The 25,009-nt window shown below is 42.5% G+C and overlaps 1 protein-coding gene across 1 annotated transcript; it reads right to left on the bottom strand.

Annotated features, from left to right (window-relative positions):
- Window positions 1–4,722: 4,722 nt before the first annotated feature.
- LOC311277466 (multidrug and toxin extrusion protein 1-like) lies at window positions 4,723–24,428 on the bottom strand. The gene is made up of 17 exons (XM_084387776.1): window positions 24,212–24,428; window positions 23,600–23,701; window positions 23,446–23,514; window positions 23,222–23,370; window positions 13,168–13,210; window positions 12,958–13,002; window positions 12,758–12,855; window positions 12,502–12,599; window positions 12,099–12,212; window positions 11,942–12,009; window positions 7,516–7,624; window positions 6,401–6,476; window positions 5,883–5,952; window positions 5,445–5,577; window positions 5,255–5,349; window positions 5,104–5,182; window positions 4,723–5,005 (listed from the first exon to the last, which is right to left on the bottom strand). The coding sequence occupies exons 1-17, from the start codon at window positions 24,395–24,397 to the stop codon at window positions 4,770–4,772; spliced, it is 1,770 nt and encodes a 589-aa protein (XP_084243902.1). The 5' UTR covers window positions 24,398–24,428; the 3' UTR covers window positions 4,723–4,769.
- Between the last annotated feature and the right edge of the window lie 581 nt (window positions 24,429–25,009).

Raw genomic sequence — 25,009 nt, forward strand, 5'->3', positions numbered from 1 at the left:
AAAGTTTTCTCAGTCTCAACACTGATAAGACTTAGGTTATGCTGATTGGTTCACCCCACCAAATACAGAAAACTGGTTCTTGAACCCTAAATGTGGATGGATCTGCTCTTGAGTTTCAAAGAAAATTTGATGCAAATTTAACATTCGATCCTCATGATGTCCAGTACTGTTAGGGCCTAAAAGTTAATCTCAGAAACATTGCAAGACTGTGCCCCATGTTATCTTTTTATGTGGCTGAAAAACTGATTAATTCATTAGTTTTTTTCTCGCAGCGATTATTGTAATGCTCTGCTCGTTGCGGTCTCTAAATCTTCCCCTAAACAAATTGCAATACGTACAAAACTCCTCAAAAGAATCCTGACAAGGACCAGGACAAGTAAGCACATCGCTCCAATCTTAGTCCTTGCACTGGCCCCCTGTCAAGTTTCCCATAGATTCTAACATTCGAATGCTTGGCTTGCATGGTTTAGTGCCACAATATTTGTCTGAACCTTTAATGGTCTACACCCCAAGATGTGATCTTTGCTCCTCCGATTCTGGCTTTTTGTAACGGTTCCTTCACCTTCTCTATGCTCTATGGGTGATCGGGCCTTTTCTTCTTTGTCTGCAAAACTCTTGAATTCTCTTCCCACTGACATTAGACATGCTGAATCTTTTAGTTTTTAAATCTTCTTTTAAAACTTATTTGATTTATTATTTATTGTATTCTTATTTAATAATAATAATAATTACACACCTTAGAATGTTCGTCAACCAGTCAAATTCAAGCATTCAGCAGCCCCGTAGTGTAAATAGATAGATAGATAGATAGATAGATAGATAGATAGATAGATAGATAGATAGATAGATAGATAGATACATGCATACCACTGATCTATATAGAATGACATTGTCATTATATAGATCAGTGATACATACTTATTAGGGGTGAAACAGTTCAAATTTCTCACGGTTCGGTTTTTATCACGGTTTTAGGGTCACGGTTTTGGTATGTATATGTTCAGGGAAAAAGGACCACTGTCAAATAAAAATAAAGAAAATCAGAAAAAATAATGAAACAACAAGCAACAGCACAAATAAATACAATAGAGTGAAAATAAAATTAACATGCTTAAATAAATAAAGATTAATCATTATTAAAGTTACAAAAGCTATTCAGTCAAGAGTAGTGAGTGATTTCTTTGTCTTTTGTTGTTTGATTAACATTAAAAAACACAGACAGCAGGAATATTAGGCTGCTGTCACTTTAAGACATAATGCACGGATCCAGATGCAGTGATACACCTGTTACACATGCGTTGTCTTTCTCAAATGTTTACGTTCACTTAAGAAATAAACTTCTATGTTTGCTAGAATACTCGCCAAGACTCGCATGTTGACATCATTTCTGTGTGAATTTGTCCATTCAAGCACAAGACTTAAAAGAGAACTCAATAATTGCACGCTGTCTGAGACAGCTTTCCACACTCTAAAAAATAATTCTGTGGCTTAGTAAATATTACAGTAATATTTAACTTTAGTAACTTAATAAAATCTCTGAATATTGTTTACTTGATTGTTGACTAAAAATCCAACAGTTAATTTTATCTAAAATTTACAGTTATATTTAAGTGTTTTTCACTAAAAGAATTTAGTATTTGACTAACCAATTATTTCTTTATAATACACTTAATATATTTGTGAAATTTCTATCAAAATATTTGAGAATGGAGAATTAAACAGATCTGTTTCAAGAAACAAAAATATTACTTCATTCAAATCAATATTATTAATATACACTCACCTAAAGGATTATTAGGAACACCTGTTAAATTTCTCATTAATGCAATTATCTAATCAACCAATCACATGGCAGTTGCTTCAATGCATTTAGGGGTGTGGTCCTGGTCAAGACAATCTCCTGAACTCCAAACTGAATGTCAGAATGGGAAAGAAAGGTGATTTAAGCAATTTTGAGCGTGGCATGGTTGTTGGTGCCAGACGGGCCGGTCTGAGTATTTCACAATCTGCTCAGTTACTGGGATTTTCACGCACAACCATTTCTAGGGTTTACAAAGAATGGTGTGAAAAGGGAAAAACATCCAGTATGCGGCAGTCCTGTGGGCGAAAATGCCTTGTTGATGCTAGAGGTCAGAGGAGAATGGGCCGACTGATTCAAGCTGATAGAAGAGCAACTTTGACTGAAATAACCACTCGTTACAACCGAGGTATGCAGCAAAGCATTTGTGAAGCCACAACACGCACAACCTTGAGGCGGATGGGCTACAACAGCAGAAGACCCCACCGGGTACCACTCATCTCCACTACAAATAGGAAAAAGAGGCTACAATTTGCACAAGCTCACCAAAATTGGACAGTTGAAGACTGGAAAAATGTTCTCTGATGGCTACTTCCAGCAGGATAATGCACCATGTCACAAAGCTCGAATCATTTCAAATTGGTTTCTTGAACATGACAATGAGTTCACTGTACTAAAATGGCCCCCACAGTCACCAGATCTCAACCCAATAGAGCATCTTTGGGATGTGGTGGAACGGGAGCTTCGTGCCCTGGATGTGCATCCCACAAATGTCCATCAACTACAAGATGCTATCCTATCAATATGGGCCAACATTTCTAAAGAATGCTTTCAGCACCTTGTTGAATCAATGCCACGTAGAATTAAGGCAGTTCTGAAGGCGAAAGGGGGTCAAACACAGTATTAGTATGATGTTCCTAATAATCCTTTAGGTGAGTGTATTTAACACTCTTAAGAAATTGAGTAAGTTTAACGGTTGAGTGAGCGCGGGCTGTTTGAATTCTCTCCAGTCCAGAACAGTTCTTCTCTTCTCAGCATCGCAGAATTGGTGCATTTCCTCTTCTTCAGGTTTGTGAATGTTTTATTTTATCTATAAAATCATTACTGTGCTTTAAATCATTTTATTTAATGCAAAACAACATACAGAGGCGTAATGTGACACCTAAACGAGAGTCGTGCCTGTCTTTTCGCGTGATTGAAACGCCTTGCATAAAACACAGGACTTTATTCCTAATGATAATGAATATAATTAATTTGGATAATAAAATGTCCTCAGAACTGTGCACTGTTTGTTTATTGGCAGGTTATGGAGTCAGTCGCTCACAGTATCTTTCGGCTGTGACTGTGAGTGAAACGCAGGACGGCGGTATGAAGTTCGAAGTTCACCCGCAGAGCGCGAGTCCGTCTCCGGCACGAGAACCAGCGCTGATCTGGTGGAAATTGGATAACTGACTGGTTGATTACACTTGAATTAGGCTACCTGAATGTTTAAATGTTTCATTTTTACTTCTAAAATGTTTGTTAAATGAGTTTAAATGTAGGCAATATTGTATTGGCTACATGTTAAAACAGTGTAAAATATGCTGTATTGCTGTACTTATCGACAATAAAGGCCAATATCATGTATACTGGTGGTTGTATGGAATACTATTTTACTAAGGTTTAGAGGAAATAAAAAAGTTAGTATTACTCATAAATAAAAAGTTAAAATTACTCATATTTTTTTTAAATGTTTAAATGTTAAATTATTTCTACTAAATTTTATTTGTTAATGTACCAGATGCAGTTACTCAAATTTACTTAATTTTTTTACTTGCATTTACTCAATTCATACAGTATATTTAATTGATTTCACAGCTTTAAAATGTACTAAATTTTTTTTTATTTTTTTTTTTTTGTGTAAAAATGTTTCACCAAAAAAAGGTCTCACCTGCACTCAACTGCTATCAACAAATTCACATTTATGTAGTTTACAAGGAGACAATAACGATATCTTTTTCAAAAACTTGCACTTTAAAACTCGTTAAAATTCTTAAGTTTTCTGTTTTTAGTTGAAAACGGTGTTGTGTAAACAACCCCTTAAACAAGTCCATTTGAAGTGATTGTGATGACTTTCAGGTGTCATTTTACTGCAGAAAAGTGTGAGAAAAGAGTAATCGCAACCGGATCATGTTTCTTTGCATGACAGAAAAAATAAATAATTTAAATAACAACAAATGGACAAGAAACATTTAAAAAAAAAATGTATTTAAAACTCGAGACAGCCTTTTCCTGTCTCCTTTTCTAGCTGACATTTGCAAACAATCCTAAGAAACATTTATCAAACATCACAAACAATTCTATAAAAACAACTAAACAAGTATCTTAAAGGGATACTCCACTTTAAAATGAAAATTCTGTCATCATATACTCACCCTCATGTTGTTTCAAACCTGTATGAATTTCTTTCTTCTGCTGAACAGAAAGGAAGATATTTAGAAGAATGTCAGTAACCAGACAGTTTCTGGTCTCATTGACTTCCATAGTAGGAAAAAATATATACTATGGAAGTCAATGAGACCAGAAACTGTCTGGTTACTGACATTCTTCTAAATATCTTCCTTTCTGTTCAGCAGAAGAAAGAAATTCATAAAGGATTGAAACAACATGAGGGTGAGTATATGATGACAAAATTTTCATTTTAAAGTGGAGTATCCCTTTAAATAAACTCACAAATGCACAACAAAGAACCAAAATGAGCTCTTGATAAGTGCAAAATATGAGATAAAAAAAAAACAAAAAAACCTACAGTAAATAAAACTAGTTGTTTGCCTAACTTGTTTTAAGAAGTATAATGCAAATGTACGATTGCTAAAGTTTAAGAAGCCACTTTTCTTTTTCTTTTTTCATAACTCAAGTAGGCTACTCAATGTAGCAACACACAATCATAAACTAATGTGAATATTTTGGAATGAAGAAATATTTATTGTGCTCATCTGAGAAATGTAATGAGCACTTCATTTAACACAATCCCTCCAGCTAGGATAAGCAGCATGAAGAAAACCGCTAGTCCTCGACGAACAACCAGCTGTTTGGTGGTCAAAACCACCCCAACTGTGACCTTTGTGCCAGCGTCTGTTATTCCTTTTCCTCCTTTACTGAGTCCTTCCAGGTCTGTGCTGGCATCTGTCTGGCCTTCTTCAGTGTGCTGGGACTGTTCTGGCACTTCTGTACAATAATAGGTCAACATAAGGGAAAGTCCATGATGAAAGAAACATGTTTTTTGTTCATCATTAAGGTCATCATAAACCACAGACAGAAAGTACCTTCTGTGCAGCCCTTATTTTCCATAGTGTAAGATTCATCTTTGGTCTCAGGGGCTTGAACACCTGCTCTGATCAAGGCCTGAAAATAAGAAAAATAAGGCTAAAATAATCATCTGTCCAAATAGACTATGGATGAGGAAAAATGGCCCACCTCTTGAGTCGCCTTTTTCCAGTCCAGTTTGCAAATGAGGATAATGAAGAACAAAGATTGTGTGAAAGCAGATACAAAAAATCCAGTCCACAAACCTAGCAGGAGAGAAAAAGATTAATTATTAGATTAAATAGGTCGATTAATGGAGGTGTTAAGCGTGGCACCTGAGTTTAATATTTGAAATGTTTACCAACTATGCCCATACTGAGAGCAAACATCAATGACACTCCAATTGGGAATCCCACAATGTAATATCCCACAATGTTAGAAAGAGCACCAAGCAGCTGCTTTCCTGCACCTCTGATAATGCCACCTGTAATGCCCTTCAGACAGAAAAACAAACCTTAGTTTGACCATTAACAAGAGGACACTGTCAGACATTCACAATATCTAAAGTGAATATCTGAGAAATAAAAAGAAATAGAGAAATAGAAAGAAACTGAAACTGGAAAATCGTATTTTTCCTTCTGAAAGTAAGTGTATACTGTATTACAGATGTTTAGATATAAATACTGATAACCAGAATGAAATAAAAGTCATTTTAAAAAAGGCAGAAAGACTATTGTAAATAGGATGTGATTTTGTTTTTCAAAAGGATCAAAACAAAGAAAAAAAATCACAAGCCTACCACAATGACATCAAATATATGAAAGAAGCTGTACATGATCATGACCTCTGATACTCTGAGCACTATTTCCCTTTGAGAGAGAGAGAGAGAGAGAGAGAGAGAGAGAGAGAGGCCACAGTCAGTACACAGATTTGATCTCAATATCACAATTGAAAGTTTCAATGTTGGTCAGAAACACACAATAAAAAAACTTTATCTGTCGACCTTCTAATCAAACAATAGATTATAACCTCTCCGGCTCTACTTGCCCCGCTCCGAGCAGGATTCAAACAGGCTATTCCAGCATGAGAGGCGGGCACGCTAACAATGATGCTAAAGACCGCAGACCCTAACATCGGTCGCTAACACACCTCTTGAGGCCTTGGGAGTGAGGTTTACTCACACAGTTCTCGCTATCTGGCCTCCGTTACAAGATATACAATTTACCATTACACAAGCAAGGAATTGTCTTACATATAAAATGTTATGATGTTTAATGCATAATTAAATCTGAACAGTAGGTCTCTTACTCTACTTACTCTTCACTGGTAAAGATGTATCCAACAATATCACTGGTAGTTCCAATAAAGGTTGCGACTACACAGGATGCAAGTACTAGAAAAAAACAATAGAGAAACCTAAACAAATAGGTATTAAATTCTTGGTTGTAACCAAGCATTGGTTAAAAGTGCTTTTCCACCATCGGGCCAAACGGTTCAGTTACATTTAATTTACATCTCCACTTGAGCACGGTTCAGTGTGTTCAGCGCAACTACCCCCCCCCCCCCCCCCCCCCCAAAAAAAAAAACCCCACAATTAAATAAATAACCGTGCCATGTAATGAGTGAGGAATGAGTGATAGTTAACAGATGAAATAAGTACAAAATTGTCATTTATTAATAAAATTTAACTATACTTCACAGTGATGAATCCACTGCTGAGTGGACCTCTGTCCCTCTAGGGGGGTTCCCCCTCTCTATGTCAAAATTCTATAATGGAATCTTTAGGCTATGCATTTATTGTATTGAAAATTGAAAGAATATGTGTAAAAATACTTCTGATGGATTTTTTTTTTGGTCATTACAAAGTCACTGGGGTTTAGTGTTGTTTTGTCCCCTTTCACTTTCATTGTATTGAAAGAATGGTTGTTCTGCAGAAGAAGAAATTCATACAGGTTTGGAACAACATGTAAATATGACAGAATAAAAAAAATGTATGTGTGGATTGGACGATCCCTTTAAAAACTCTTACATACCCTAACACAGAATCTCAGCTAGGTTCCCATCGTTATCATCACCTGTGCCATTATTCATAAAATTTACCGGTACTTTTATCAGTTACTTAAATATTTTTACTAAAGTATTTTTCTTATGAGCAAATTTAACTTTTCCTTGAGTTAATTTCCATTATGGTATCTCTATTTTTTACTAAATGTACTTTGTTGGCAGTTTGGGAACTTCTCTACATGCTCCATCGTCATAGGCCTTGCTCCAATGTTTACCAACAGTATCACAACCCTTACTCACATTCTAACATACAATGTAATCCTGATTTTGAAAAAGAAATCATAACCGTGCCAACTGGCCATGCAGGAACAGCATCTAGAATCATTTTTAGAAGAGTTTTTAGTTGAATTAATGAGCAAATCACATACGTCCACAGACAAAAGACACTTTGGCGGACAGCTTTGCTTGTTCGACGTTTCCAGCTCCAAGAGCATTTCCCACCCTCACACTGGCTGCCACTGCAAATCCCAGTGGAAACTGAAAAATGAGGATAATACATACATTTAATGACAAAAACCTACTTTAACTAAAGGATTCAAATATAATTTATCTCAGATGTTCAGAAACAGAACTTACTGCTGTTTTGATATGGTTCTACTTTTATCTCAAGTCATCTACTTTTATTTCAACAGCAATGATTTTTTATCAGTTTTTCACTTGTATGATGAAAATGCACATGCATTTTGGGCTAAATGTAATCTCAATTATAGGAGCGATTAAAGGATTAGTTCACCCCAAAATGAAAATGTCCTAATAATTTACTCACCCCAATGCCATCCAAGATATCCATGTCTTTCTTTCCTCAGTGGGAAAGAAATTATGTTTTTTGAGGAAAACATTTCTGGATTTTTCTTCTAATAATGGACTTCATTGGTTACCATCGTTTTTAAGTCCAAATCAATGCAGTTTCAAAACTCTTTGAAGTCAAGTCAAGTCAAGTCAAGTCAAGTATATTTGTATAGCGCTTTTCACAATACAGATTGTATCAAAGCAGATTCACAGTATTAAATTAAAATAATACAACAAGGTTTGTTTCTAGTGGAATTTATTGATTGATAAAATCAAATTAAATATCCCCAGAATATCCCCAACTGAGCAAGCCAAAGGCAACAGTGGCAAGGAACCGAAAAACTCCATCAAGTGACCTAATGGTGTCCTAAAACTCCATCAGGTGACCCAATGGAGAAAAAAAAAACCTTGGGAGAACCCAGGCTCAGTCGGGGGCCAGTTCTCCTCTGGCGTTTATTAACTAGAGGCCGGATTGTAATTTGAACTGTAAGATTACAAATATTATATGAATGCCTGGCTGCCTGGAAGTGTTTAAACGGGCTGTACAGCGATCACAGCTGAAGAAAAGGTTGTTATCTAGCGAAACGATAGGTCATTTAAAAAAAAAAAAAGATAATTTATAGACTTTTTACCTTCAATAGTTCGGATTGAGCTGATCAACAAACGGACTGATCAACGCCGGCGTGACCTTTCAATGTGATGACGCAGTTCCCTGTCCGTTTGTTGATCAGCTCAATCCGAACTATTGAAGATAAAAAGTCTATAAATTATATATATATTTTTTAAATGACCTATCGTTTCGCTAGATAACAACCTCTTCTTCAGCTGTGATCGCGTACAGCCCGTTTAAACACTTCAAAGACTTTTGAAACTGCATTGATTTGGACTTAAAAACGATGGTAATCAATGAAGTCCATTGTTAGAAGAAAAATCCAGAAATGTTTTCCTCAAAAAACATAATTTCTCTCCCACTGAGGAAAGAAAGACATGGATATCTTGGATGGCATTGGGGTGAGTAAATTATTAGGAAATTTTCATTTTGGGGTGAACTAATCCTTTAAGGCTGTGGATGAAAATGTGACTTGATGTTTGACCTCTTTCCCATGAGGAACAATGCCTGTAGGACCTATGATGTATGTTTTCATTTTAATTGTAAGTTTTTTTTCAACTTTTGATAAAACATTTAAACAATCTTCTTATGAATAACCCAATGTGCACAAAATCTGATGCATAAAATCAGCCAAAAGATTTATTTTGTAGGCCTCACATGAGCCTCCCTGGCATTAGCCCTAGAGTTCTAGATTCGTTACCAATTAGTTGGCACTCAAGCAGGCCACCTTGAAGGCCATCCTCTGGGTCGAGCTAGGTTGTTTAGCACTTTCAGCTAAATCTGTGTCCTAGCTTCCTAAAGTTAGATCATATTGCAGGCTCTTATGGAGCCTCTCTATTATTGCTTAGAGCTTGGTCGATGCTTTGAGAGTTGCTTTCCCCTCATTTGAGAGGGTCATTCTGTAGAGTACTCCCGAAGTCTGGTCAGAAGGAGAAGGACTCATATGAGACCTCCCTGGTAGATCAATTTGATTAGGCTGTTAGGTACTCCCTCGTTCTAAGAAGGTCATACCTTAGTGGAGTAGGGACCCTAGGTAGAGTATACAGCCTCCACAGTGCTTTGAAAAAGATAGCACTCTGTAGGTCCAGGGTCGAGCAGAGTAACTGTGCGTTCACACCGCCGCCGGCAAGAGCGGCAAAATTCAATCTCGCCGCCCTGCCAACAACGCCGTAGAAAGATTCGTGGACGCTCTGACGCTCTGATGTAGATCGAATGCTTGGTCTTTTTTAAAACTTTATTTAAATTTAATATTTTTTGTTAAAAAAAAAAAGCCAATTCCTATTTAATAAATATTTTGTTGATCGTTATTTTTGCAGACTGACCAAGTAGGGTATAAGTTAACCTCATGGAATCTTTTAAATGTGAAAGTAAGAAATTGATCGATGGAAAGAACTTAACAATTATAGTGACATGTTTGCAAACAAAATAAACCAATTAAAAGCCATTTATGTGGTGTGACTTTTGTGTTCATGGTTAGTGCTAATCTAATTTGCATTCCCGCTGAAAAACAAGCGTCCTAGCGCGAAAATGTTGCCTATAAATAGTGTTGCGTGCCTTCTTATCAAATTCACATGATCAACCTCTCCTCTATTTTGCTTGGGAACTAATGTGGTCGGTACAGGACTGCGTTTTCTGGACTCCTCTCAAGCGGAAGACTTCTACATTCCGATTGGTTGCCGCTGAACCGTGTCATAACTCATTACCTTAAAGTTGACCTGACTTCAACTCTTCTCGCTGCTCTCGCTTTCCAAGACGTACCGCGCCACCCTCGCCAGAGCTCGCCGCCGGCTCACATTGAAAATTAATGACTTCCAGCCACTTTGATGCTCTCGCTGGCGGCGGTGTGAACGCACAGTAACTCCCCTCGATTGTAAGGGTTGGAAAGCGCTATGCTGAGTCCTGCTCCCCAGGATGCCCGTCTCTTTATCCGGTGTGAGCTGGTTACTGCCTTTTTGCAGTTCCTTTCATCTGGCTATCTCTCATGAGGCAAGTAATGATAAGAGGATCTCTTTAGGAAACAGACAGGCTGTTGGCTAGACTAGGTCTCAGGACAGACCAGTTCAGCCTCCCTGGTGGCTATGGGGGTTGACATATTGTCCCCCTAAAAGTGACTGACCAGGGTTCCTGTAGGCCCCTGGCCATACACCTTAAAGGAATCCCTTCCCAGTGAAGATGTAGATTCCAAGTCCTTGAGCGGCCTTTTAAGCTTGATAAGGCCTCCGCTTATCTGAGCCAGATAGTGATATGTCATGAATTCGGCCCTCTGGGGGCCGCCTTGAAAATCAGTGTGTTGGGTGAGGTTGGCTTCCTCTCTCTAGAGCAGTGGTTCTCAACTCCAGTCCTCGGGACCCACTGCTCTGCACATTTTGTATGTCTTCCTTATTTAACACACCTGAATCAGATCATCAGCTCATTAGGAGAGACTCCATGAACTGAACTGAGTGTGTCAGATAAGTGAGACATACAAAATGTGCAGAGCAGCGGGTCCTGAGGACTGGAGTTGAGAACCACTGCTCTAGAGTCTCCTGAGCTCTTTGTGGCATGATAGCTCGGGCAGTGGCCATAGGGAGTATTGTCACTGACAGTCTAATGTGTGACCAGAAGGGGTGAGTGGTTTTGGCACTTCTACTGGAATCTGCCATTACTGTGAAACTTTAATCTCAGCCATTGTTTTGGCATGCACTCCCCTCAGCATGGTGGCGCGGGTATTTCGTTCCCCATAAGCGTCTCAGGACGCAGTGCGAGTTCCCTTTCGAAAGGGAACATCTCGGGTAACGACTGTAACCCTCGTTCCCTGAGAACAGGGAATGAGACACTGTGTCTCGTTGCCATGCCTTCGGGCTGCCTGCACAGTCGCTTCAGACGAGAAGTTGATGACATGTTCTCTAGGCGGCCCTTATATACTTCCTGGTCGCACTAGTATGATGTCATAGGCTGTCGCTGGCCAATACGATTGCTGTGATTTGACAGTTGCTTCAGATACCAGTCACGCTGAGGCGTTCCCCATAAGTGTCTTAGGATGCAGTGTCTCGTTCCCTGTTCTTAGGGAACAAGGGTTACAGTCATAACCTGAGATGTTTTACCACCCAGGCAGAAGATAACAAAATATTTATTAATGGTACACAAAACTGTTAAAACAAAAGAAAGAAAGAAAGAAAAACATCAAAAAGCACTCTTTGAAGTCTTGGCTGAATATGGAATAACATAAATGTAACACGTATTAGTTACACAGTTCTGTTAACAGTTTCCAATTTCAGTTTATCTTTCATATAAATGTAATGCTAATATCTTGAACCATTGACCAGTAAACAGCTGGTGTTGTTCGGTTTGAGAAGATCCTCAAACCAGTACAGGTGTATATATTCATGACACCAAGGAACCTTTGAAAAACATACCATAAACGCAATAGTTGCCAGCTCAAACACAATAGACTGGGCTCCCAGCTCAGCCTCACTGATGAGGCCTACAATGACAAAAAACACCACAACAAATATAATGTAGTCATGATACAAACAAAACTGAATTACATAAAAACTCAGACAGCTTGCAAACCTGCCAGGAATCCACCAATCTCATATGCCCACCACTGTACACAAAGCATGAGCATGCTAGGAAGAGCCAAGCGAATGAATGGACCCCATTCCTGCAGACAGTCACGAGACCAGCCTAATGTGAGACAGAGAGAGATGTAACAGATGGAGACCTAGAAGTTCTTGCATGGAACTTTAATTTATGTAAATTAATTAGTTTCATTAGTTTCCTATAATGACAAGTTGTGATCAAAAAAACAAAAACAATAATCAAATTAATAACAAATAATTATCGTTTGACGATATCAGCATGTTTTTCAGAAAAAACAACAACAACTGATGTCATCACTCAGCAACATTTCATTGAACTACTTTCTGATAAAATATAGATAGATAGATAGATAGATAGATAGATAGATAGATACCATCCCAGGTGGCTTTATGCAGGCCCTTCCAGCGAATATAAACAAAGAGAAGCACAGCCAAGGAATACTGGGAAATGGTGTTTGCAGCAGCAGATCCACTGTGAGTTAATAAGAAAGTCCAATAAATCATTTGACCTTTTAAGTAACTGCTGAAATAACCCAGAAGTTTACACTAATCACAATCCTTCACAATAAGTAAAAACAACAAATTTATTCAAATAAATATGAGATAAACCGAATCTAGACAGGTTCTTACGCCACACCAAGATCTAGCAGATGAAGGAAGATGTAGTTTATTAAAGCGTTGAGGATGTTCCCTGCTACTCCTGTGATGACCTGAGGCCAAATAATACCCTAAACAAATATACAATCAAAAATTGTATTTTTGCATTCAAGAAAAAGAAAAAGAAGAAGAAAAGAAGAAAAAAGAAAGATTTTCTGCAATAGAGGCCTGACCTGATTTTGAAGGTACCGTCCCTGCAGCTGATAAATAAATGCAGCCTGAAGATGCCAACAAAAACAGTATTTAAAAAAAATAATTGGATGGAAAAATACACTTTGTTATGCACATTTCACATTTATACATTATTAATTAGATACGGAGGAATAGGTTTTTACTTTATAGTTAGTCATTTTACAGGTTAATACATTTAATGTGTCACTCACAGGCAAAGCTGGCATGAATATTTTTACATAGAGTTGTGACAGACTGTTGAGAGAGAAAGAGAAACAATCACACAGTTAAGAAAACAGATACTACAAAATTACAATAATGAACAGATTAAATTTAGTTTTGAAAGCCACTGAATAACAATAATAGGCTTTCATAATACTTGCATATATAGCAATTATGTACTATTCACATCACAGTATGTTGACAACTATTGTTTTTTCAGCAGATTCATGTAAGTTTTGCTAAACTGCCATTCAACGTTTTTGAAAGAAGTTCAGAGCCTGCATTTTTTTTATTCAAAAATATAGAAAAACAGTAATATTGTGAAATATTATTACAATTTAAAATAACTGTTCCCTTTCGTGGTCACTCCGAGTTACGTCGGATGGCGACGAATGGGGTTTCGCTTAGAAAGCCTCTCACCTTCGAGTATACAAAACGAGCCAATGGCAATGAAATGCCATGGGTCTGCGGAATTTGCATAGCGTAAGTCCGCCCCACGTCATGGGTATATAAGGAAGTACGCTGGCAACATGCAGATATGTTTTCGCTTCGGAGCCAAGAGATCTCTTCACTCCTGCAAGCCATTCTGAATCATCTTCACTCTACGAGACGAGCGGCTCTTCAGTGTGTTGGAGTGATGGCGCGTTCCAGCGAGATCGCATTGCCTGCTGCTGATCTGTGCAGTGATCTGCCGACAGTGTGTGTGTTTCTCCCAGGGCGCTTCAGCACTCTGCTGAGCTTTTTCCTCTCTCTAAAAGAGCTGCACACGGCAGGTCTTTTTCAAGACGGTTTGCCCGTTTATTTACTGGATGTGGGTGCGTGATTCATCTGCCTAACGGTCACGAGCGCTGTTTCGCGTGTTGGGCTTAATCACGCTCGGCAGCGCTCGTGGATGAGTCATGTTTTCATTGCGGGAACATGACCATCGCGATGTTTATAGATCGAGACTCAATGATCTCAGTGTGGGTAGAGTCCCCTCTGCCACACCCCAATCTATCTCTTCCTACGGGATACTTTGGCTGGTGGCCAGGGTGATCTGAGGGTTACAGTGTAGTACAATACAAAAAAAAAAAAAAAACGCCCCCCTCCACATCGCAAACCGTGGGGCTTCCGTGTGTGCCTGGTTCCTCGCGGGGACCCAGTGTTTAATTCGGGGCTCCAGCAGGTGGTGTCATGTCACTCACAGCATCACAAGGCGGGCTTGATTTCTCTGGAAATGAGGATTCGACTACGTTGCCTCCCTCAGGAGTGTCAGCGTTAGTCGAGTCAGATCCAGAGCCGATGGCCATGCTTTCCCGGGCAGCTGAAAGCATCGGTTGGAGTGGCGCCGCCCTCCCCCGAGCGCTGTAGGCTTTCCCGGATGTGCATCAGGACGCTTCCGCGTCCTCCGCCTTCGCTGCCCTTGATCGTGAGGCGATCTTGGTCTGTATGTTCTCTGTCACTATTGTGACACAGGCATGCAGTCCTGTGTGTCGCCTTCACCTTCGAGGCAGTGCTGACTCGGGAGTTCTGTCGGAACCGGCCGCAGTGGAACGCTAGTCCTTCCCTGGCCAACACTGACAGAACGCGGAAACTCGACCACGCCCCCTTGCTGGGACACTATGCCTCCCATGTCCGGCCTGGTCGTTCCGCCGCGCACACTACTGACCTCGCTCTCGGGCGACATCGGTACCTGCGTGATCCTGGGTCAGGTGGTGTCCACTAGAGTGGTCCAGACATGGGCTTAGCCAGGTTGATGTGAGGGAGTCTGAGAATTCATTTTCTCAGCTCCCCCATGTTCCAGGCTGGGCTCTTCGGCGGGGTGGCTTCGGCCACCAGAAGCAGACTTAGGTCCGTCTGCACTGATGGTCATCCATCCGTGTGGTCTCCTTAGTCTGCTTCCCGCCAAGGCCACCTCCATGCGGCTCCTCCCCTCGGGCCTTCACCGGCCCTGAGCAGGAGGAGGTCGCAGGAGGGCGGCGCTGCCCGTCTCCACCCCTTAGACTGCCACGCCAGCCTAAGCAGCACTCTTGAGACGGGCAGCTTGGTCGGCGGTGTGGTTGAGGACTGCGCCCAACAGTCTTCGATCACTCCAGAAGCGGACTGAGGCAGACCTGTTTGCCTCCCACGACTCGTCCCACTGCGACCTGTATTATTCCCTGACCGAGGGCACGCTCAGCACGGATGCACTGGCACACAGCTGGCCGCGGGGCCTACGCAAGTATGCGTTTCTCCCAGTGAGCCTCCTTGCGCAGACCTTGCGCAAGATCAGGGAGGACGAGGAGCAGGTCATTTTGGTTGCCCCGTATTGGCACAACCGGACCTGGTTCTCAGAACTGGTACTCCTTGCGACAGCACCTCCCTGGCCAATTCCCCTGAGGAAGGACCTCCTTTCTCAGGGACGGGGCACCCTATGGCACCCTCGTCCCGATCTTTGGAACCTCCACGTGTGGCTCCTGGACGGGACGAGGCAGGTTTGAGTACCCTACCACCAGTGGTGTTGGCTACCATCACTTCCGCTAGAGCATCATCCACGAGACATGCCTACGCGTTGAAGTGGAACCTCTTCGTCAACTGGTGTTCTTCTAAACATCAAGAACCCACGAAATGCCCGATCAGTGTCGTGCTTTCCTTCCTGCAAGAAGGGTTGGAGCGAAGGCTGTCTCCCTCCACCCTGAAAGTGTATGTTGCCGCTATTGCCGCACATCCCGACGCAGTTGATGGTAAGTCTCTGGGAGAGCACGACCTGATCATCAGGTTCCTGAGGGGAGCGAGTAGACTAAATCCTCCTCGTCCTCCCCTCGTACCCTCTTGGGACCTCTCAGTGGTTTTAACTGCCCTGCAGAGTGCTCCCTTTGAGCCTCTGCAATCAGTGGAGCTTAAGTTCCTGTCAATGAAGACAGCGCTCCTGGTTGCATTGGCCTCCATCAAGAGGCTGCAGGCATTTTCGGTTGACGAAGCGTGCCTGGAATTCGGGCCGGCTAACTCTCACGTGATCCTGAGACCCCGGCCTGGATATGTGCCCAAGGTTCCTACCACACCCTTTCGAACCAGGTAGTGAACCTGCAAGCGCTGCCCTTGGAGGAGGCAGACCCAGCCTTGGCATTGCTCTGTCCAGTACGCGCCCTCCGTGCTTACTTAGACAGAACGCAGTGTTTCAGGACCTCAGACCAGCTCTTTGTCTGTTATGGTGGGAAGCTGAAGGGAAAGGCTCTCTCCAAGCAAAGGTTGTCCCACTGGATAGTGGACGCCATTGCTTTGGCATACCAGCAGCAAGGTCGACCATGCCCCCTTGGTGTGACGGCCCACTCCACTCTGAGTGTGGCATCCTCTTGGGCTCTAGCGCATGGCGCCTCGCTAACAGACATCTGTAGAGCTGCAGGCTGGGCGACACCTAATACATTCACGAGATTCTATAATCTCAGAGTGGAGCCAGTTTCTTCTCATGTACTCGCTTCAACTAGCCGGTACTAGATTCTGCTCAGGTGTCTTCGCTTGCTCGCCATTCCTCTCCACGGATGGGATACGTGCGATATTTCCTCAGGTGAGCCTCCCCGCAGGCCCTGAGTTCCTCCAGCACTGTTGACGTCAACGCCAGAGTTATGCCACCGGCAGCTTTCGCGCTTGGCTAGGTGCCTCCATGTGCATGGTTCACCCTCTGGGCGACCCCCACATGTATATTTCCACTGTAAGCCTCTCTGAGCATGTGTCTTTCCCTCGGCAAGCCACCTTGCCACCCCTGGGGTTGAAACATTCCACCTGCGGCTGGACACCCCAGTGATACTCCATATGCAGCCCCTCCGGGTCATATGTGTGTTCTAAGTAATGATTTTATTCAACAATCTCTTCTCTTCCAAACCATTCTCCTACGCTGTTGACGTAGTGTAAAAAGTGCAGCGCTTCTGGGTTCTATGTCAGAATATCAGCTCACTATTGGCCGACGCTGGTCGTGTGTGATGCCTGTGATTGTTGAATAAAGTCGTTATTTTAGGGGTTTTTTTTGCGCACAAAAAGTATTCTCATCGCTTCATTACATTAAGGTTGAACTACTGTAGTCACATGGATTATTTTAACGATGTTTTTATCACCTTTCTGGGCCTTGAAAGTTGCAATGACGTTGCTGTAAATGGAGGGACAAAAAAAGGGAAGGGCGACCAGGAAGTATAAAAGGGGTGCCTAGAGAACATGTCATCCTCTTTTCATTTCAGGGACTGGTTTGCTGGTTCCTGAAGGAAATTATGAATTTATTAGAAACAGATTATTGCCTATGTCCGAGATTCTTGACACCTGGCGACACACATACCTTATGTGTTTTCTGTTTGGGTGAGGAGCACAAGTGCTTGGTCCTTGAGGGGTCCGTGTGCGCGAACTGTGAGCGTTGTTCCTATAAAATGTTCTGCTCTCGTCTGTCTCCCTTCTCGAGGGAAGAGGGACAGTTATCTGCGCCCCACGCCCCATGGTTCGGGTCCTGCTCACGCTGAGGTGGAGAGGAGACTGAGATTGTGGGGATCTCAGATGGAGCTTGCTGAGGAGTTTGAGAGAGGTGTGAATCTCTTGCGTCCCTCAGAGGCGGACGAGGGTGAGCTGCTGAGAGAAGATGCATCGCTCTGGTGGCTTCAAGCCAGGACGAGCAGGAGGCGGCTGAAGCAGGTGAAGATGCAGAGATGGCTGAACCCTTCCAGGCCCCCTGCCCCGCGCTGAGCTGGTGGAGGTTATGGACAGCGCGTCAGAGAGGAGACTGCTCATGGAAGGCTGGACGGGCGTTTTCTCTCTGGCCATAACCCGAAATCTCTCGTGAGCCTTCCATTTCTTCCAGATATCCACTTTGAGATCGAGAAGGCATGGAAGCACCCATACTCAACCTGCGTTCATCGATTTCAGCATTCTAATTATGCGAACATCGAGGGAATGCGCAAGCATGGGTATTGAAGAGACATTCGCGAGCCATTTCTCTCTGTGGGAAATATCGCCACTGAGAGCTCTGGCCCTACCATCTAAGCCTTTGAAAACTAAATCACATTTAAATGGCAGGTCATACACGGCAGCAGGTCAGGCTGGTGCTGCACTGCATACAATGGCAGTGCTCAAGGCATACCAACCCGATCTGCTGAGAGACTTGGACCAGGGCCAGGGTCTCTCCCAAGTTGCGCCGCACCACAGACCTGGCTCACCGGGCCACCAAGCAGACCGCCGCCACAATCGGGAGATCGATGGCGGCTATAGTGGCCACAGAGAGACATCTGTGGGTGAACTTGGCGAGCATCGGTGAGAAAGAAAAGGCCTTTCTCCTCGATTCCCCAGTTTCGCCCTCTGAATTATTCGGCACATCCACCGGCGCGCTCAGCTGCTTTCAGATCTTACATACCGCGCCGGACCGGGGGCCCTTGTCCGTCTCAGCCAGAGGACCGTAGACACTGCCAGAGGGCCTGTGTTTTGCAACTCGTGCACCTCCTCCACCTAGGAGTAGGTCACTGAGACGGCGTGAGTCAAGGAGGAAAAAGCAGGACCTCAGGGAAGCGATTCAGTCCAGACACAAGTGTCCTGGTACTAGCAGAGGCAGATGACATCGCCTCTTTCCCTTTTTGAGGGTGATTACAGCTACCCTCTTTTTCCTCCTTCCCCCTCCCTAAGCAACATCAGGCCCTGAAAGGGGCTGGACCAATGATGATAATCCATTAGTCTGATGGTCCGGCTCAAGCTTTTTGTTAGCAAGCACAGCTGTTCAATATTATCAGAAATATAGCAAAAAAAGATAAAAGCAGCTCCCTGTAGCCTCACAGTTTTTGGCAGAGTGGTTGGCATTTCTTAGCCTCTTCTAGCTAATTTGGAGATAGAACATAGTTAAGCCTTTCCCTAAAAAAAAAAAGAAAAAAAAAAGAAAAGAGGAGGGTTAGTTGCCTCCGTTCCCTCAAGCCCCAATTATTCATGAAGCTGTTACAGGGAATCTGTTGCTACTTTGTCCTAGTATACGTTAGCATATCTAGTGATAGCTGGAGTTGGGTATTTCTGATTCAGAGAAAACCTTCTGTGAGTTGTAGCTAGAAGTAGCGGAAGGTTCTAGTCTCATCAGCCTCATCAGAACTGCACGCAGGGCTGAGTGCTGACTCCTCTCATTCTGATTCTCTGGTTGCCCAGATCTATAGATATTCGTTTACATACAGTATGATATCAGAGTAGCACGGGTAGTAGGCTGAAGCCTCCCTGATGGCCTAACGTGGTTTGGCCTCCTCTCACTTCAGAGAGTCATTATTGAGGCCTCCGCTCTCCACAGCTCTGACAGAGTGACAATAGTTTAGTGATACCCATGTGGGTGTTTTAGGCTTCCTCTAATCTAAGAGTCATCATGCTGAGGCCTCCATCCTTTAGAGCTCCATACAGACGTCTTTATCTTTGCAGGTAGAGTTAGAGAATGAGCCTCTCTCTCTCAATAACAGAGAGCTGTCTTAGACCCTTTGCTCTTTGAGCTCCTTGTTGGGTGTATCTAAGCTTAGCTGTTTTCCCCATGGGTTCGTTTGTAACAACTAGAGACCACATTGGCTTGAGTGTGGGAGGCCTCCTTTTCTTAGAGAGTCATACTGCTGAGGCCTCCGCTCCCCAGAGCCTCGTGGGGGCTCAATCTGTCTCTGGATTAGAGACTGTGGTCAGGTTCACTCTTGACAGAGTGCTCATAGAGCTGAATAGATGTTTGTTGACACTGACATGCTCAGGTTGAGCTAATTGTTACTCCTCTCGTTTAGAGAGTCGTTATGCAGAGTATGTTGCTCCCAAGAGTTTCTAGTATAAGCCCGAACATGTGCCCAAGACATTCTCAGGTGTTAGGATCTCAGATTGGAAGGGAAGAGCCTAAATGCTCTAAATGCAGACCCCAGCACTCCCCTTGAAAAATGGTTGACTGTTGAATGTGTCGCTCCTGGGGCTAGTTGGCTATGTCATGAACTTCTTTTCAGAGCTGGATGCGCTTTTGTGAGTCGTAGCCTCAGGTTGAGTGGGTGTAATACCTTGCAGGTGTTGGCTCTAAGAAGCGTAGATAGTACTCCTCTCGGTAGAGAGGGTATTTCTGCAGAGTACTCTGTTTCTTCAATAGCCGCTGGGTAAGCTTATGTAGTACTCCCCTCCCACTCCCCCTTTTTTAGAAGGGTCATTATGTAGAGTAGTAGTTCCCAAAGTGGGTGCCGTGACAACTGGCCAGCTTGAATTCTGCTTCAAATTTGTTCAATGGCAAGACAGTGGTTCCACTGAAACTACTTTAGAGGGTCCTGGAGCATATGGCATCCACAGCCCCGGTCACGCTGCTCAAATTGTTTCCTATGACTCTACTTTAACACTGGTTACACGACCGAGTCCCATGGCACATTCCGGGTGACAATCACACCGGCTTGTTGCAGAGCTTTCAGCCTGTAGTCAGACCTTGCTTTTCTACAGGCAGGAGTTCCCCTAGAGGAAGTGTCCAGGCACATTGTTGTCTTAACAGATGCCTCCAACACCAGCTGTTGCACACCACGTGTGCAACAGGCATGCTGCCTCAGTCTCCTGGACAGGACCTCGACTGCAGTGGCAGTCAATTATCTCGAGATATCAATTATCTTGAGTTTCTAGCAATATTCCTTGCCCTGTGCTGGTTCTGACCGTTGCTGCAGGGAAAGCATGTATTGGTCCGGACGGACAACACATTTACCGTTGCGTACATCAACCGTCAAGGAGGTCTATGCTCCCGTCGCATGTCGCAACTCGCCCGCCATCTCCTCTTCTGGAATCAGACGCGACTCAATTCACTTCGTGCCATTTACATTCTGGGTGAGCTCAATCATGCAGCACGACAGCTCACACTCCCGGGAGAGTGGAGACTCCACCCCCAGGTGGTCCAGCTGATTTGGAGGTGCTTCGAAGCCGCACAGGTAGACCTGTTTGCCTCTCTATATCACTATATGGCACCCGTGTCCAGACCTCTGGAACCTCCACATGTGATCTCTGGACGGAATGTAGAGGACTTACCTACCCCCAGCGGTAGTAGACACTATCACTGCAGCTATAGCCCCCTCTTTGAGGCGTGCCAATGCTTTGAAGTGAAGTCTTTTCATTGATTGGTGTTCTTCTCACTGAGAAGACCCTCATAAATGCCCAATTAGAGTTGTCCTTCCTTCCTGCAAGAAGGGCTGGAGCAAAGGTATGCTGAAAGTGTATGTTGTCGCTATCACCACACATCACGATGCAGTAGAATGTAAGTCTGTGGGAAAGCATGACCTGGTCATCAGGTTCCAGAAAGGTGCGCCTCAACCTCGCCTCATCCCCAATTGGGACCTTTCTCTGGTCTTAACGGCCCTACAGAGAGCTCCATTTAAAGCCTTTGCAGTCAGTTGAGGTTAAGATCCTGTCTCTTAAGACAGCGCTAAGAGCTGCAGGTGTCTTCAGTCAACGAAACGTACCAGGAATTTGGGCCGCCGGACTCTCACATAATCCTGAGACCCCGGCCTGGATATGTGCCCAAAGTTTTCACCACTCCTTCAGGGACCAGGTGGTGTATGCCCTGTCCTTTTTCCACCCTAACAGGTTTAGGTAGTGGAAGGCACAGCGATTGTGGCATTTTTCTTATGGATCCCAATACGCCAGTCACCGACATAATGTCGAACGTTACTGACTGAGAGGGATCATCTAGGTAACCTATTATAACCCCCGTTCCCTGAATGAGGGAACAGAGACATTATGTCCCATCGCCACAATCCCTGTGTCCACCGCTGAGTGACAAGTCACTGGCTCGGCTCCTCAGTGAAAACTTAATGAGTGAGTCCCGCACGCTTCCTTATATACCCGCACAGCAGGGAGGGATTTGCGTCCATTGACAAATGTCCATTGACTTGTTCTGTACCACTTGAAGGTGATTGGGCTCTCAGGCGAGATCTCAATACGTCACTGACCGTAAAATTACTGACGTAACGTCGAACGTGACTCACTGATAGACGAGCCTGAATAATTCACTCTTCCACTTCTTCTGAATCAGTTTCTTCTTCAAACATATATGGCTGAATAAAACCAGTATTTCCAGCGTTTACTAAAGTAATTGTAATGCCTAATTTGCATATTAATGGATCTGCATATAATAAAACAAGGGTGAAGAGTGCTATATTCAAGCTATTTTAAAGGGATACTCCACTTTTTTCGGAAATATGCTCATTTTACAACTCCCCCAGAGTTAAACAGTTGAGTTTTACCGTTTTAGAATCCATTCAGCCGAACTCCGGGTCTGACGGTACCACTTTTAGCATAGCTTAGCATAGATCATTGATTCAGACGAGTCCAGTAGCATTTCTTTCAAAATGACCAAAGAGTTTCAATATTTTTCCTATTTAAAACTTGACTCTTCTGTAGTTAAACCGTGTACTAAGATCGACGGAAAATGAAAAGTTGCGATTTTCTAAGCCTATATGGCTAGGAACTACTCTCATTCCGGCGTAATAATCAAGGAACTGTGCGGCCGTACCATGCGTGCAGCAGGCGTAGTGATATGACGCAGCGCCTAAAAATAGTCCCCAGCTCGGTAACTTCTTCCAACGTGACCGGGACTAAGTTTGTCTAACCTATTAGACCTATTTTCAGGCGCTGCGTCATATCACTACGCCTGCTGCACGCATGGTACGGCCGCACAGTTCCTTGATTATTACGCTGGAATGAGAGTAGTTCCTAGCCATATAGGCTTAGAAAATCGCAACTTTTCATTTTCCGTCGATCTTAGTACATGGTTTAACTACAGAAGAGTCAAGTTTTAAATAGGAAAAATATTGAAACTCTTTGGTCATTTTGAAAGAAATGCTACTGGGCTAAGCTATGCTAAAAGTGGTACCGTCAGACCCGGAGTTCGGCTGAATGGATTCTAAAACGGTAAAACTCATCTGTTTAACTCTGGGGTAGTTGTAAAATGATCATATTTCCGAAAAAAGTGGAGTATCCCTTTAAGGTATGAAGAAATTTTTTCAAAGGCGCAAAGATGAGTTTTAAGTGATAAAATGATTGACTACAGGGGGGCTTTAAGGAACTGTGGACTCATGCGTCACATAGTGACTGTGGTCAGACCTGGCCACACTGGGACTCTGCCGGACAGCCAGCAGGATCGGCTCTGTGTTGATGAGAAGCGCCCAGCAGGGGAAACAGGCCAAAAGGAGGATGAGAATCCCTCTCTGCAGTATCACACCCACCCGCTTCAGATTATTACCCCCAAACGTCTGCAGGACACAATTCACTTCAAATGACACCTGAGCACAAATGACACTCACATAACTGAACATTGACTTTCATACCTGAGAGATGAGTGTATCGCATGTAGACGCCAATCCAGATCCGATGGAGATACCGGACACATTAATAACCTGTAAGCAAAAAGGACGTATTTACAGGCAAGGCAATTGGTGTTTTAATGCACGCCACTATAATAAAGTTATTTTGTGAACTCACAGCAATAGCCAGAGCCACACCGGCCAGTTCAGTTTTCCCCAAGTGTCCACAGAACACAGTGCTGATGAAGTTGATCAGAAAGATCATCAGCTGAGATATAAACTATATTAGGAGGAGAAACATTTTCAGGATCCGATAGACATTTCCACTTCTTGAGAAATAAAATAAACTGATCATGTCATGTTCTTCAGATAAAATGGACTAATGAAATATCTTAACTCATTACAAGTGATCAAATATTTATTATATATATGAACAAATTTAGAATTAAACTTTGCGACTTAGATTGCATCCAGATAGGCTACATGAAATGGCAGATGTATTAAGAACATTCTAATGGTCATATCTGATTCAGTTCCAAATTGAAAATATAGTTTTGCCAAAACTATTAGGGATCCGAGCACAAATGTTTTGATTGTTTAGCATTGAGGCAAACATTAAAGGTTAAAGCTAAAAACAAACAACAAAGCTAAATAAAATGTTCATTCATATCAAATCCGAATTTATTTTAGCTATTTTGTTCATTTGTCAATTGTTTACTGACAATGATTTTGCACTTAAAAAAAAAAAAAAAAGTGCCTTCATAAATCAATTCACACGATTCAAACTTACCACTGGTCCAGCCAGCTTCCCTTGCTCTACAATTTCTTCTTTATATTTCACTGGTAACAAACTCCGAAGTTTCTTTCGACACCCTCCACAACCAACCTGTGAACTCGACGTTGACTGATCATCATCATCACTTTTCTCCTGTTTTGAGTCTCCGTTTATCTGACTTACTGTGGTAATACTGTCCATTTTCGTTATTCCTGAAGTCTTTAATTCCCACAATGCAGCTTATATTTAGTTACAGTACCGTACTACATCTGCATAAAAGACATTGCGCTAAAGGTCCATTACAGGGAGACGTCTGGGTGGATCTCAAAGGGAGACACTTAGTAAACTGTCTCTTAGTAAGTTTAGCCCTGCCTGTTGCTGGACTCCACGAGGTCATTACATAAACAGAAGTCACTTAATTTGTGCTCAGATGTGTTCGTTTTTTTATTGTTCAAGTAAACAACAACAACAAAATAAATAAATATCATATTTAATTATATTAAATAATAATAACAACATAACAATTATTGTTATTATTTCATTATGTCATTAGAAAAAAATACTGAATGCAACTTATGAAAGTAGATTTCAAAATATCTGTATCAAATCTGACTCATCAGAAACACTTTCACTCAGTTAAATCAACTTCAAATCAGTCATACGGTAAACTTCTGTCTGGTCAGATATTAAAAACGGTTAAATATTACTCATGGGCCAGTGTCTGGGACTAAGCTGACAACGATTTGTAAAATTAGTGAACAATTGAGTAAGTAAATGTATAAATATGGTAGATGAAAGTCTAATTTTTGAGGG

The sequence above is a fragment of the Rutilus rutilus genome, assembly GCF_951802725.1.
Source record: "Rutilus rutilus genome assembly, chromosome: 18".
Taxonomy (NCBI): domain Eukaryota; kingdom Metazoa; phylum Chordata; class Actinopteri; order Cypriniformes; family Leuciscidae; genus Rutilus; species Rutilus rutilus.